At 40.9% G+C, this 16,023-nt stretch overlaps 1 protein-coding gene across 4 annotated transcripts in view; it reads left to right on the top strand.

Moving 5' to 3' along the window:
• Positions 1-16,023, top strand: part of DIAPH2 (diaphanous related formin 2) — a 1,273,340-nt gene that overhangs the window by 379,678 nt on the left and 877,639 nt on the right. For all 4 annotated transcript variants that reach the window (XM_044268818.1, XM_044268816.1, XM_044268815.1 and 1 more), the window contains one exon: positions 1,532-1,858. In XM_044268818.1, the coding sequence (XP_044124753.1) occupies positions 1,532-1,858 (327 nt within the window). The remainder of the gene's footprint in view (positions 1-1,531; positions 1,859-16,023) is intronic.

The raw sequence follows: 16,023 nt of genomic DNA, 5'->3' as shown, positions 1-16,023 counted from the left end.
AGCTCAGTGCAAGGATGATACTGAGCATTTGTGACCTTCTCAGAGAGCAGGTCAAATAAATAAGAAAAAGAACAAGCAGCAGGTGGCGCTATACGGATACATTTTATTGAATAACTCAGTGGCTATGCAAAATTTTTAATTACAATCAATTACAAAAGTATTCAGAGCCAGGTGCTGGTTTGAAAACTGTAGAATGTTTTTTTTGTGGGACAACCCCTTTAAGGGGACAGTCTACTATGCCTTAAATTTTATTAAATGTCCCATAAAAAATTATGCAACTGTTAAAATTTCTCACCATTTTCAACATCTCTGCCTTCTTTCAGTGAATGGGAAAAATTGTTCAGAGGCTGGAAACTCATCCTACCCTAGCCCTGATAACACAGTTGATCGGTTTGTTACAATGTATCAGTGTGAGGCCTCATACACACGACCATATCCATTTTGCTGTCCAAAAAAATGCAGATCTGCAAACTTCTGAAATGGCCCATATGTCTGCAAAATAGACAAGAATAGGACATGTTCTATTTTTTTGCCAGGCGGCCACACCGACATATGGATACAGACAGCACATGGTGTGCTGTCCGCAATTTTTAGAAATTAATGGATCCGCATCCGATTTTCAAAAAATGTGAATTTGAAGCGGGAAAAAATTATGATTGTGTGCATGAGGCCTAAGGCCCCTTGCAGACGAGTGTTTCCGGATTAGGTCTGGATGCGTTCAGTGATGACTGCGCGATTTGCCTGTGATCGTGTTCAGTTGTTCAGTTTTTATTTTGCGAGTGCAATGCGATTTATTGCGTTTTGCACGCGCGTGATAAAAAACTGAATGTATACAAACAACATCTCTTAGCAACCATGCGTGAAAAACGCATCGCATCCACACTTGCTTGCGGATGCAATGTAAATTTCACGCAGCTCCATTCACTTCTATAGGGCCAGCGTTGCGTGAAAATCGCAGAATATGGAACATGCTGCGATTTTCACGCAACGCACAAGTGATGCGTGAAAACCAACCCACATGTACACAGCCCTATTGAAATGAATGGGTCTGGATTCCATGCGGGCACAATGCTTTCGCATCACGCAAAATACTCGCTCGTGTGAAAGGGGCCTAAGGAACAGTTTGCAGTGTGATACTGTGTCAAGTTCACCGATAATTGCTTACACTGATACATAGTAACAAACAGTCAACAATGTCAGCAGATTGTGGTAAGGAATTGTTTTCAACTTCTAAACCAAAAGGAGCGAAGGCTTCTGTTCACTAAGAGCAAGCAAAGGAATTTTGATGCAAAGCATGGTACAAAGTTATGCAACTTTTGATTAGACAATGATTAAAGGGATCTTCGCATCTCATTAAATGAAGACATATGGCTAAGATGGATGAGGTCTGATCTCTGAGGATCTCACCGATCCTGTGAACTGCAGAACAGCTCCATTTCAGTGCAATATGTTCATGTGTATGTTAATTTATGTAAATCAGTTATGAATTTTTATATTATTTACTTTATTTTCTGTCTGTATTGCCTTTCAGGGTGCTAAACCAACAGGAGGTCCAAGTGCAACAACAGGTGGACCTCCACCACCACCTCCTCCACCACCACCGCCACTTTTTGGAGGAGCGGCCGCTGGTCCACCGCCGCCACCACCACTTCCTGGTGGAGGTCCACCTCCTCCTCCACCGCTTCCTGGAGTTCCCCTGCCTCCTCCTCTAATGGGAGGCCCACCACCACCACCACCTTTTGGAGGCATACGATTTTCAGGACCTATGGCTCCACCACCTGTAACGTTGCCTTTTGGGATGAAACCAAAGAAAGAATACAAACCGGAGACAACAATGAAGAGAATAAATTGGTCAAAGGTAAGAAGAGATCATATTTCTTTCTAGTCTATAGCAAGATCTGAGGATGAGGGGAGTAGAGATGGGTGAAGGCTCTTTGATGTGGGCGGAAGAATAGAACAATTTTGTAGAATAAGCATTCCTACAAATGGTCATTGACCCATCTAAAGATGCTGCCAATCACATCTTCCCAGCTGCACCAAAAATCCTTGTTTGTCAGCAGCAGATCGCCCTGTGTAACCAGAGATGTCCTGGGACAAACAAGGAAGCTGTATGGGGATCAACGATCATATTTATGATCATTTGGATATTCCATGTTCGAGGACTTTGTTTATCTTCGTAAACTTTGACTTTAGCAACCTTGACATAGAATGGATCCATAAAACATCTCAATAGCTTCTAACATTGTTCTAGTCACAAGGGGTGCATTTTATATTTTATCCTTACCTGTCACTTTAGTCAAGTAGTCATCTGAAATGAAGGCTACATGGTATACAGCAGGATGAACTCAGCAGATTGAAGGTAATGCAAACAAAAATCACGTGCTTCTCTTGTACCTGCAGCAAAACCTTGGCAGGTAATCTGCAGGCAGATACAGCAGCTCAGTCGCAATGTGTATGTGGCATCCACGAAAATGTCAAGGTTTTACACGAGGCTTAATTAGCGGAGTCAGATGAATGCTTGGTCTACAGAACGAAGATGAAATCCCCGAGAATTAAAGCAAATCATCTGTAGTCATTCGCCTTTCTTAATATACACATTTTTATCTTCATCTCGGAGAGAGTGGACTTACCATCAATAATAGGATGTCATCTATATCAAAGTTAATTCTGTCATTCCCACTTTCCGCATGGGAATTCACTGAGTCACCTGCCAAAGCAATTATTAATATATTGTTAACAAGTCCTCCCAAGGTGTTTTACTAGCTTCTCAAAAGAGCTCAAGTTGTCTCACTCGCACATTTGAAGACACAAAAAGGGAGAAAAAGAAAAGTTGACAGTCGGCGAGCGGTAATGTTACTATTGAAGAGATGAATTTATTAAAGATGAAATTGGCTGCAAGATTTAGGCTTATGTTAAAATAGTTTTAACACCTGGCGATGATTCTGTCAAGATCAGTTCTTAAATCTCTTTCCAAAAATACTGATCATCTTGCTCATCTCATCATTAGCAAAGGTGTTTTTAATGTAACACTCCAAAATGGGGGATGGATACCAGCTTTTAACAAGTACAATATGCGACCCTTTTAGAAAGTTCTCCTAGCTTAGGTTGGTATCTTCTATTTCTGATAGAGCATTGTGAACCTGATCCCCAGGTTCTGGTATGTAAGTAACCAAGGCAAAGGAACCCAAGACAAAGGGTTCAGCCATTTCCTTTAAATTAGTGATGCCATGTTTTAGGCTTGGCACAAAATTATTCTCCTTGCAACCATCCAGACCAACACTTATAGGTCATGGTTTACTTGCTATAGCACAGAAGATCTTTAGATGTGTCCATCCTTATATTTTTTCTTGGCTCAAGATATCTTGAAGGGAGTGGTACAAAATGAGCACCTTTGAAAAAAAAAGTTTACATTATTTAATTGTCTGTTGTGGGTAACATGAAGGGTTTTTTTATTGTCAAAGCTGATTGTCTCATGCTACTCATCTTGAGATATTTTGAGCCATGTTAGGCGGCTTACTGGCTTCCCTGAAAGCGTACCTGAGTTTTCCAAAAAGTTTTTTATTTTTTACAATCATAACTGTGAAGGAGGAATTACATTTGGGCTTCCCTAAAGTCTCTTTAAACCATATTATTCCCTGTTTCAGCTGCATAGCTAGGTGCATTTCTCTCAGAAGCAGTGGGTGTCTCTCTTCTGCCAGTACTGTATGCAGTTACCTTACTTCCCTTACTTTCCACTATGTTTGTTTTCTTCTAGGGAGCTTAGATAACGACAGATACCAGCTGATAAGGATTAATAAATTACACTGAAAGAAAGGCAGGAGACTCCAGAAGCAGTGTAGAGGCAGTTCTCTCATCAGGCTCACAATCTCAGCTAGCTCTGACACGCCCCCACTTCTTCTCAATCCTCTTCTGAGCCTTACAACAGGTAGTGGACTGTAACTTAGGAGGAATTGAGACCCCTAGTAGCAATGACTTTACAGCTTTTTTTTCAGGTGGACGCAGGTATATTTTTAAAAATGATATCCTTTAGAAATGTTCTAGTTACACCATTCACTATTAAATGCATGTCCACCCTCCATTCATTTTTATGGGAAGCCGAAAATAGCCGAGCACCTCACTCTGCTATTTTCGGAAGTCCCATTGAAATGAATGTAAAGCTCACCAAGCAAGTGGGCCACTGCTCCATTCACTTCTATGGGGATGATGGAAATAGCCAAGCCAGCGCTCAACTATTTTCGGCAGTCCCATAGAAATGAATGGAGGGCGGCCGTGCGTGCATGGTGTGCCCTCATTTACTTTGTGGGCTCCCTTCTAAAGATAGGTGCGGGTCTCAGAGGTGGGACCCGCATCTATCAGACCTATCCTAGCAATATGCCCCCAATGTATGAGATGACGTCAACATTTAATTGTCTTACTTTCTATAAGTTTTTTAGGACAATTTGACACATTAGGGTGCAAAAAAAATCACAACTTAGTCTACCCTTCTTTCTTGACAACCCATTTTGATGAAGCTACTCACCCTTGTTGGTTGAGTATAAGAGAGCGAATGCAACTTTTTTCTCCACATTGCACTTAATTTAGCTCTAAAATTGAGCTACCAACACAACACCAAATCTAGGCCATTATTCCAAGTTGTTTTATCATCTGTGCCATGGACCAAGAAGCCCATTATTATATCTATTGTTCATCATCAATAATTACTGTTGAACTATTTAAGAAATTCACACCATAAGTGGCTATTGCTGGTTTTATTCCTCCTTTTACTGTATGTTTTTTATTGTGCCTCGTGCTAACGCTCTTACCAAGCACAACATTATTCATCTATATGTCAGCCAACAAGATAAATCGCTCCTCAAATCATTTCCCTTGATCCTGACTACGGGACAGTCTATCAAACAGACTGCATTTCTGTTATGTAAGCGATTTTAATGCATCAGCATTCCAGACTCCGCAGCGTTATTTCTGCATATTGGTGGATTTAAAGCGTTCTTCAATGTCATTAACAGGAATGAACAATAGATATCGGTCAAGTGCACTTAATAGCACAGTGCCAGCTATGTAGGACCCTGGGTGAAGTCCAAACCTACCTACTCTTTTGGAGGGACTGTTCATCTTTTGACCCAAGTCCCTTTTTCCCTCTAGAACTGATGTATTCATTTGTGTTTATAAATCTACTATTATGCCCCTTTAAGTGGCTGTTTGATTCTTAACTGCATATTAGACCATGGCGTCTACATTATACAGAATTAGGTGCAATTTGTGCCTGAAAGAGGTTCTCCAGCCTTTTACTACATTTTGGCTCCCCCTTCCATGCTGTCCCTGTGGAGGGAAGCATACTTATTCACTATCCACTAGTCTGTCCTGGCTTCTTTGGTCCACTGCTGCATTTTCCACAATCCTGTTTCCATGTGCAAACTTTTGGAACAGGTGGGGGTCACTTGTGCTGACGCAGCCAATGATTAGCCACAGCGGTAACGTGTCAACCAAGTGGCACATCACTGGGTCCCTGCATTGGAGATATGTTACTGCTGTAACCAGCCATTGGCAGATCACACCTTAGAAGAAAGTTTTTACCTTTCTGAAGTTGAGTGGATCAACCTTTTGGGAACCCAGGCATGTGCCGCTCCTCTTCTGGGATTCTAGCTCCCAGAAACATCATGTCCTTTGCCATGTTTCCGCCTTGAGCTTTGAAGGGGACATTGTTGTAACTGTGGATGGGACCAGTACTGTTTGTCTCCCTAAAACATGTGCAAACTCCTGAATCCACTTCTGCACATTCTCCAATTCAACAGGGAGTAGAATAGTTTTGGCAACGTCCATAGCCCAGGTGAGAAACTTGGTAAAGGATGTGATGTTGGTGGAAACAGGATTTTCAGAAGAGGGACATCGTGTGACCAGATTTCGGAGGTGTCGATCTATGCAACTCTAGAAAAGTAAGGATACTACAAACTTTTTTCTACAGGCGTTCTATGTAAAATTCAGGTTGGTTTGTGTGACACTCTCCGTGCCAGAAATACTCTTTAACCTTGGTGTCCCTTTAATACCTCCATCCTTTTCTGCTACATTACATTAGGATTCAAAGAGTGCACCTATCCAAAGTTTACACTATAAAAAATCAAGATTAATTCAAAAAATGCAACCTACTTTGTACAGTTTTATTTTCTTTAAAAAATCCTAATAAATCTCTCCTCTGGCTGCGGGATTTGTTTATTGTCATTATTTAACTATTGCCCCCGAGGGGTTTTCATACTATTGACCGTGGAATTGTAAGCAAAGACAAGAGCCCGTCTTAAGCACGACAGAATTTTACAAAGTGTAACATTAAATACAACAAGTGCCATTCGTCCTTTGGGAATGGAAAATGTGTAAACGTAGGGAAAAAAATGTGTCCCGAGTATTCGCTGCAAGCTGTAACTCAATGTAATATAAAATGTAGCCAGGACGGCGCTTGCAAATTACATTTTTATATTTTTCTCTGTACGTTTTGGAGCTTTGATACTAAATAGTGCCAAGAATACTAATAAGTAGAGATGAATGAATTTCTTAAATTTGATTTGGGTCGGATTCTGTCAATTCAACCTTCTGATTTAGTTCAGGTCAAATTCAGGGAAATTATCTCTCTCCTTTTCTCTCTCTTTTGCTCTTTCTCCCATTTTGATTCTCCCGAATTGGGTCAAATTCACAAATTTCAATTCGCTCATGTATGCTCATAAGGGTCTGAAGGGTGCTCCTGCTGGTCATGCAGTTCATTATTACTTGGTCATCATAGATGAAATACTTGCCCATTGGGCCAACAAGTCTTTTATGTGTCTCATGTGTCTCTATGTTATAGAGTCAAGGGGTTTTGGATGTTCTCATAATGGGTCAATAAGGTAAGAACACCTTCCAGCTTGTCCATCAGTGGATACATTCTCTCCTACCATTGTCCCTTCAGGCCAGCAGGTAGTAAATGTCAAGTATACTGGTTTGGGAGATTCTCTGTCATAAGGTCTCTATAGCATAGGCATTGTATATAGACCATTAGGGTGTGGTACATGAACATCAATCTGTTAATATGTGACTGGTAAATCTTGAGTGAGGATAGAGTTTTAGTAGAGACTTGTAGATCCAGACTACTCCCATGATACTAGTAGGAGAGGTCACCTACAGCTCCTCCTACTTAAAGAGGAGCTGTAAGAGTCATTTGGCAACTGACAAGCAAGTTTTGGTGCAGGATCGGCGCAACAGAGAAGAACTCTACACCATTCAGACATCAAGGACAAATTATTTACCTGTATGGCTATATGTTATTTGACCCTTGACTGCTGGACCGCCATATAGTGTCCTGTATTCTACTAGGCCAGGGATGGGCAAACTGCGGCTTTCCAGCTGTTGCAAAACTACAACTCCCAGTATACCAAGTCTACCTACAGCTATTTTTAGTTTTATAACATATGGAGAGCCGCAGTTTGCCCATCACTGTACTAGGCCCCCACGCCACATAGTTAACAATATCTCATTGGGACACAAGTGAGCAAATTCTATCCAATAGGGTAAGCAAAGGGTGGACATAGTTTCATGGGTTCACCTAATATAAGATTTAATTAAGATGTTACCCCCAAGGGAATACAAGTGAATAAAAACTCAGGGGTCAAGGGAACATTCACCATTATTTGGATATTTGTCCACTTAGAAACAAGGAAGGAAATTATCTTAAAGTTATTAAATACACAATATGCTGGAAACCAACCAAGGACTACTCCTTAATATCACTTGCAGAAGATGTTTTTCTTCTCAAAAAGGTACTAGGGAATGGGGTGCTCAAGGAGGTTGAATCTGAAATCTCGACAGCAAAATTTTTCAAAGCTTGGTAAAATTTACTTACATAGTATGGCTCCACCTGGTGTTCATTTACTTACATAGTATGGCTCCACCTGGTGTTCATTTACTTACATAGTATGGCTCCACCTGGTGTTCAGTTACTTACATAGTATGGCTCCACCTGGTGTTCATTTACTTGCATATTATGGCTCCACCTGGTGATCAGTTACTTACATAGTATGGCACCACCTGGTGTTCAGTAACTTACTTAGTATAGGTCCATTTGGTGTTCACTTACTTAGATAGTATGGCTTTACCTGGTGTTTATTTACTTGCATATTATGGCTCAACCTGGTGTTCATTTACTTACATAGTATGGCTACACCTGTTGTTCATTTACTTACATAGTATGGCTTCACCTAGTGTTCATTTACTTACATAGTATGGCTCCACCTGGTGTTCAGTTGCTTACATAGTATGGCTCCACCTGGTGTTCATTTACTTACATAGTATGGGTCTACCTGTTTTTTATTTACTTACATAATATGGCACCACCTGATTAATTTACTTACATAGTATGGCTCCACTTGGTGTTCATTTACTTACATAGTATAGCTCCACCTGGTGTTCATTTACTTTCATAGTATGGCTCCACCTGGTGTTCAGGTACTTACATAGTATGGCTCCACCTGGTGTTCACTTACCTAAATAATATGGCACCACCTGATATTAATTTACTTACATAGTATGGCTCCACCTGGTGCTCATTTACCTACATAACATGGCTCCCCCTGGTGTTCATTTACTTACATAGTATGGCTCCACCTGGTGTTCATTTACTTTCATAGTATGGCTCCACCTGGTGTTCAGGTACTTACATAGTATGGCTCCACCTGGTGTTCACTTACCTAAATAATATGGCACCACCTGATATTAATTTACTTACATAGTATGGCTCCACCTAGTGTTCATTTACTTACATAGTATGGCTCCGCCTGGTGTTCATTTACTTACATAGTATGGCTCCTCCTGGTGTTTATTTACTTACATAGTATGTCTCCCCCTGGTGTTTATTTACTTACATAGTATGGTTCCTCCTGGTGCTCAGTTACTTACATAGTATGGCGCCCTCTGGTGCTCATTTACTTACATAGTATGGCTCCTCCTGGTGTTCATTTATTTACATAGTATGGCACCTGCGGCCTTTATTTACATACATATTATGGTGCTCCCTTGTGTTTACAATGTATAGCAATGTGCTTTTCCACCTAATGGGCAGAATGCTGCTGGTCACACATGCACAGGGTTTGTGCAGTAGCATGGCAGTATAGCTGATAAGACTCCTACCGCAAAGGAGGTAAGGAACAGAGGAGGGCAGCTGCCAGAAGGCAAAGGAGAGATTTTGTCCATAGCCCATCCCTAGCAGGGGATACATGGAAGCATAAAAAAATAAAATAAATCAAAATTAACTTTAAAACAGCCATCAAGAGTATTACGAGACTAAATATCCAGAGACTTTTGGTATGAAAATCATGTATGGGATAGTCCACTGAATGTTCTAAAAAGAGGAGTATCAATGAGGTTCAATCCAAAATGTTAAAATGAGTTACTTCTTGAAGGAATACATTTACATAAGATATGCCGGTCAGTAATAGGGCTGCCTTAGACTGAAGAGGGTGGCGTTGAGTTGAACAGAACCTTGATCAGAGACCTAAAAGTCCTCATTTTCTGCCTTCCACCCAGTTATATCTTGACTTCCAATTAAATGTACATTAGATTGTGAGGAGCCGCATGGGCTAAGGAACTGTTGTGTTGCACATTCCCCCTACACTCCTCCAGTATATGTTGGTGCCATATGAATAAATACATAGGAAGCTCTGATACAGAAATGTTTCTGTAGATACCGTGAGTTCCAATAATCAGACAAATGATGTTGGTTTGCAGAGGTTTACCGTAGCGCGCTCTGTCTGCAGCACTGCCATTTCTGCAGACTTATGAGACATCTTGTCATTTCTCAAATTTAGCATTTTCACTTCAATCAATAAACACTGCTTAAACCAGATTTACATCACTCCTGGTCTTAAAATTACCCTTCACATCACGTTTAACTGTAATTCATTGTCCTTTCCACTGTTAAACCAAATAGATTACAAACCCTCCCCTCCCCCTCCACCTTAAAGAAATTATTGGCAGCGATCTTCTAAACGGTACAATTATGGAGCTGTTATTAAATGTCAGGCTATGCTCTCTTATGCTGCAGCGAGCAGAGAGAAAAAAAAATCAATACCTCCTTGCATTCCCACCAACCAGAAAAACCTCCATCCTGATAAGATTTTCCAACCGTGACACATTGTCTGCATTTTGTTTATAGGATAAATGTCTAAATATCGGGATTGTTCTTGAATTTTGCCCACCTACGAGATGCGAGCTATGCTTAGTGCTTTCGTTTTATAGAAAAATGAGAAATTATTCAGTGCAGAGATCAGACACATCCAATAATTCTGAGCTGCAATCCGTGTGCCTGGAATCTGTCCAGCCAGGATTCAGTCATCCGCCTTGTATGTAACATACCTATGCCAACTTGCCGATAGTATAAAGGGTAGGATGCTTTGGAATGGGCATTCCTTACCCTGGGGCAAAATACTCAGTATGCTTTCCTATACCTTTATTCAAGTACCTGGCCAAGCTGGAGTGGTTTCTTGGTGCCCCCTTTAGCAGGTGACAACCTGTGGGGTGTAGCTGGTATTGGAGCTGGCTGGGCATGTGCCCAGTTCTTGAGTGCTGGGAGAGTACCAACAAGCCATTCTACTTCAGTTGGTTGATGTCAGATCACAGGAAGGGGGTCAGACCACTGGGACCCGCAGCAATCTTGGGAATGAGGGGTTTCTTCTCTGGATGGATTCCTCCATCGGTCCCATAGAAATAAATGGAGCAGTGACATGAACACTACCGATCCATTTAGACAGATGACCTTCTATTCTCAGGATCACGGGGACCGTGGCCAGAACCTCTGCAATTGATATTCATCCCCTGTCTTGTGGATACAGTAGGTGATAAATGTTTATTTGGATAATTCCTTTAAGGAAAACCTTACTAAGACTCTGTCCAGAACCTTCATGTGAAATTACTGTAGAAGTCTAGTCCTGTAATTAAGAAGTTACTTCAAGGCAGCCTATGCTAAGGTTGTAAGAACATCATAGAGTGCAATCTCAACTCTGGTTCTCCTCTTTGAGCTTGATCCAGAAGCCACTAACATATAGCAGCTCTAAATCTGGTAAACCCAATCCATGTCCCATGTTTCTTGGACAAATGCTATTGTCAGCCATGTTGGCTCTCATGGAACTATTTTTTCTGGTAACCCCCAAAAGCCCAGCCCTCTGATGTTACCTGGTAGGTAGAATAGTGGAATACATTAGATGGTTGATATTTGACCAGTTCCGGACCTCTAGGTGGTCACCATCCTAGAGAATAATAATTATTTTCCTTCTTTACTTATCTAGATAATATAATATAAATCTGATCATCTAGAAATGTCATAAAGTATCAGTATAAGCGTCAGTGATGTGTCTGTTTATTTATGAAGCCTGAAGTACAGTAGGAATAAACTGGAAAAGAGAAAATGTAATCGAGGGCGTTGAGAAGGTCAAGAATATTATTATATGCAAATCTCGTGAACTTTGTTATTTCTTGAAGATTGCGGTGTGACAACTGTAAGGAATGCAGATGAGACACAGTCCGTAGACGATGCAAAGCATTTACACTGTGTTTTCAACAAACTCCTGTGCATTTATTATCATACAATCTCATATATACTCATATACTCCATCCAGTTTCCTGATCGCCTATTCAGAGATTTAGCTTTTTGTTTTAAAAAGTGGCTGCTTTCTTTCAAAACAGCGTCAACTATGTCCATGGCTTGCACCTGCTAGGGGTTGCACCTGCTATGTCTGCACCTGCTAGGGGTTGTGCGGGCTGAAATTTTCCATATTTTTCTCTTTGTAGTACGCATTGGAGGCGTGGCGATCTCCAACAGTCAAGCACACCTGTCCAGTTAATCTGCCCCCTGGAGGCTGGTTTTAAAGTCAATATAAAACTGAGTCTGCTTATACAGCACCTACCAGTAACCATTAGGTTCCAGGAGAAGTATAAAGTGGGCTCAGCATGCATGTGAGTACTTGCATCCCTGGATCCGATGAAAGCTGTAATGGCACCGGACGGGGTTAAAAGCAGAGTGTGCTTGGCATGCATGCTGTACCTGCGCTCCCTGGACTTTATGTGGCTGTCATGGCCCATAAAAGGTAGGAACTAGTGTTAGGGACCACTCATGAAGGCAACCTTGACGCGGTGAGTGGCTTATTACGCTTTGGCCAAAATGTACACCAATGCCTTATTCAACATCCAGCATAAAGGCAGGGCAGAGTGCTGGTTGCAGAGTGCGATTGCATTTTGTGTTTTTACATTTATATCTCTATGTCCATGGCTTGTGTCTGGTACTGAAGCTTATGAGTACTGAAGTGAATGAGAATGTGGCACAGTTTTGTGGAGAAAGCAACATTTTAGATGAATTTCTGTTGCTACTTAAGGCCAGCCGATTACAAAGTCTTCACTTATCTGAAAGGAAATCTCTTCTGTGATTGTTTTAATTGTCCTCATGGTAGACCAGTCTTGACCTTGATGAAGGGTAATTATGTTGAGCCTCCACAACAGGGCATTTTTTTACATTAGTTACAGAGGTGTGATACTTCTAGATTATATCTATTTCAGTTGAAAATGTAATGCTGGTCAACCATGGAGATCCAATGATAGACCATAGATAGAGTGTTATGGGCATGAATAGTGTGGTCCAGCAAAAATCATCAACCTGATTCTTTGAGTTATCCATCTGATAAGCTAACGGTTAAGGAGCTCAGATTTTCAGTGGCATGCAAAAGTTTGGTCACCCGGATCAAAATGATTGTTGCTGTGAACAGTTAAGCAAGTTGAAGATGAAATGATCTCCAAAAGGCATAACATTAATGACATATTCCCTTTGTATTGTATTGTAAACTAAAAACAAAGTAACAAAAATGTAAAACGGACCAAAGCAAAAGTTTGGGAACCCTGCATGGTTAGTATCTAGTAGCACCCCTTTAGAAAGTATCAAGAAGAATGGATTCCATGAAATTCCAGCAAATTCTGGAAGCAAACATAACACTAACTGTAAAAAAGCTGAAGCTGAAAAGAGGATGGCTTCTGCAAATGGACAATGATCCTAAACACCTCAAAATCCACAATAGACGACCTCAAAAGGCACAAGTTGAAGTTTTTACCATAGCTTTAACAGTCACCTGATCTGAACATCAAAGAAAATCTGTGGATAGACTTCAAAATAGCAAGGCATTCAAGATGGTCCAGGAATCCCACAGAACTGAAAGACGTCTGCAAGGAAATATGGATGGAAATCCCTCAAACAAGAAATAAAAGACCCTTGGCTTGACTCCACAAAAATTCAAATTTAAGCTGTGATACTTGTCAAAGGGGGTGAAGCTAGGTACTAATCATGCAGGATGCCCAAACTTTAGCTTCAGGCCCTTTTCTTTTTTTTGTTATTCAAAGCACAGTTTTCATGCAAGTTCCTTTTCTAAGTTTAGGTTTCCACAAAGTATAAACCTCCAAACAAGTTTTTTCCTTGTAGTGAAATTAGAGAAAAAAAAACCTAACAAACACAAGTACAGATGGAATTGCTGAGAATCTTAAGGCTGCATTCACACGTCCGTGGAACACGGTCCGTGTGATACCGGCCTGGATTTCTTCAGAGTGCAGGAGCGCACGGCATCATTTGTTGCTATGACGCCGTGCTCTTTCTGCTGCCGCCGCAGTACGGTAATACACCGGTATGATCTATACCAGTGTATCACTGTACAGCGGCTGCAGCAGGAAGCGCACGGCGTCATAGCAACCAATCACGCCGTGCACTCCTGCACTCTGAAGAAATCCAGGCCGGTATCACACGGACCGTGTTCCACGGACGTGTGAATGGAGCCTTATTGGAGAAGCAGTCCAGTGTATCGAGGTCAAGGCCCAATCCGATATTGCCGGACTGTTTGTCCAATAAGGACTTTCGGCAATTCCAACTGCTTCACCAACTTCATGACTGGAATGACTTTTTTGGCTCAACCAGCTTCATCTCAACCATTTTCTTTATCTCCATCCTCTTCTTTACCTCCAGCCTTTTCTGTATCTTCACCCTTTTCTTTATCTTCATCCTCTTCTATATTTCCATCCTCTTTTATATCTCTACCATTTTCTTTTTCTCCACTCTCTTCTTTATTCCTACCGTCCTCTTCATCTTCTATATGTTCACCATCTTCTTTATCTTCGTCTTTTTCTTTATCTCTGCCATACTTATGTCCGCCATCTTCTTTATTTGTACAATATTCATTTCCAATATGTTGTTTATCTTTGACATTTTCTTCATCTTTGTCATCTTATTTATCTCCAACTTCTATGTTCTCTTTATAATGTTCTGTATGTTTGTCATCTTTTTTAAGATCATCTTCGCCTTTTCCATTATCTTTATCTCTTTCATGTTCTACATCTTCTCCATCTTTTTTAATCCTTGCCAGTTTCTTCATCTTTGCCATCTTGACCTTCACCTTTTTCTATATCTTCACCATCTTTTTTACCTCTGCCATCATCTTTCTCTCCGTCATTTTGTTCTACCTTGTCTTCTATTTTTTTTTGTCTTCTACTGTCTTAATCGGCTTTTGTTATGTTTACTATCAGTATTGTTGTATTATCACAGTTTTATTGCCAGTTTTGATATTTAAGGTAATGATCTATTTTTAACTGTTGTGTTGTACTATAGGTTCTTGGTTTTTCAGAACTATCTACATATTACTCCTGTAATTATATGTGTTTCGCCCTTCTATCACACCGATTGAGTGCAGAATCCTCTCTCATTTGATTTACCATACAATTGAAATATATTTAAGAAATGTGAAATAATCCTTGAAGAATCCTGACATAATGTATTAATCCTAGAAATGTACGTTCTATGTGTCTTCTCTGGCGAGGGCGTCCTTGGGCCATTTAATGGGCATTCATGAAAAATGGTGTTAATAGTCTGGATTTTCTGTCACTAAATGTAATGACACTTACTCATTAATGAAGAACTATTAAATTTAAGACCAAGGGATACGTGAGGATGTCACCATTACAAACATGACTTCTATGGTCTCGGTTAAAAATGGCCCATTCATTTAGCAATAATAGATTCCATTAAGTCTTGTTGAATCTTTATGGGATAAGTGTGAAGCTTCTTTTCTGGTTTGTCAGGCTCATCCCACCTTGGCCGCTCAGTGCTAACAGATTAATAAATTACACATTGTGTTATATGTAACTACATCATCTAAGTGGGAAAAAGAAATCCTTGTAATTTTGATTGAATAGATGATTGCTTTTGATGTAGATTTGTATGTTGAGTTACTAACAGGAAAAAAAAATCTATAAAATATTCTCATAGACCACTTGAGATTCTATAGATACATTACACAATGGATGGTGCTATAAAGTCCCAGCTTTGGAGGTACTGCAGAAGAGCTAATGAGTGGGGGTGCAGGGTGTCGGACCCAGTCAAATATTTATGGCCTATCTGGAGTGTGGGTTATCAATGTGAAACTACTGGAAAACCCCTTTAAAGGGATTCTGTCACCTCTTTTTAGCATGTCTGCAATACACCTGGCACCAGGGGTGTAGCTATAGGGGGTGCAGAGGTAGCAGTCGCTACCGGGCCCAGGAGTCTGAGGGGCCCAAAGACCCTTGTGCCACATAAGACACTGGCATTATAGGAAGTGCATGCTGGTCAATATACACCTCTGGGTGGAGGGAAGGGGTTAGGTCAAGAATTTGGCATGAGGGGGTGCCCTTTCAATGTTTGCCTCAGGCAGCAGGAAGGCTACGTGCTCCCCTGCCCCTTTCCAACAAGCACTGGTGGCCCAAGCTGAACTCTTGCACTAGGGCCCATGAGCTTTTAGCTTCACCGATGCCTGTCCCATATCTGAGTGGTTTTATTAAGTGTTATATAAAAGATTTTATATATATATGTAAATGAGCCCAAGGGGCTGGTAAGGAGTCCAAGGGGCTGTACTAACCGTTCTGGAGCCCAGCCACGCCCCCCTGTGAAGGAGCTCAGCACCGCCTGTATCCACAATGCGCCTCCTTGCTCACAAAGTCAGATCGCTG

Source organism: Bufo gargarizans, chromosome 9 (assembly GCF_014858855.1).
Source record: "Bufo gargarizans isolate SCDJY-AF-19 chromosome 9, ASM1485885v1, whole genome shotgun sequence".
NCBI classification, from domain to species: Eukaryota; Metazoa; Chordata; class Amphibia; order Anura; family Bufonidae; genus Bufo; species Bufo gargarizans.
This window is presented reverse-complemented; position numbering and strand designations above follow the sequence as displayed.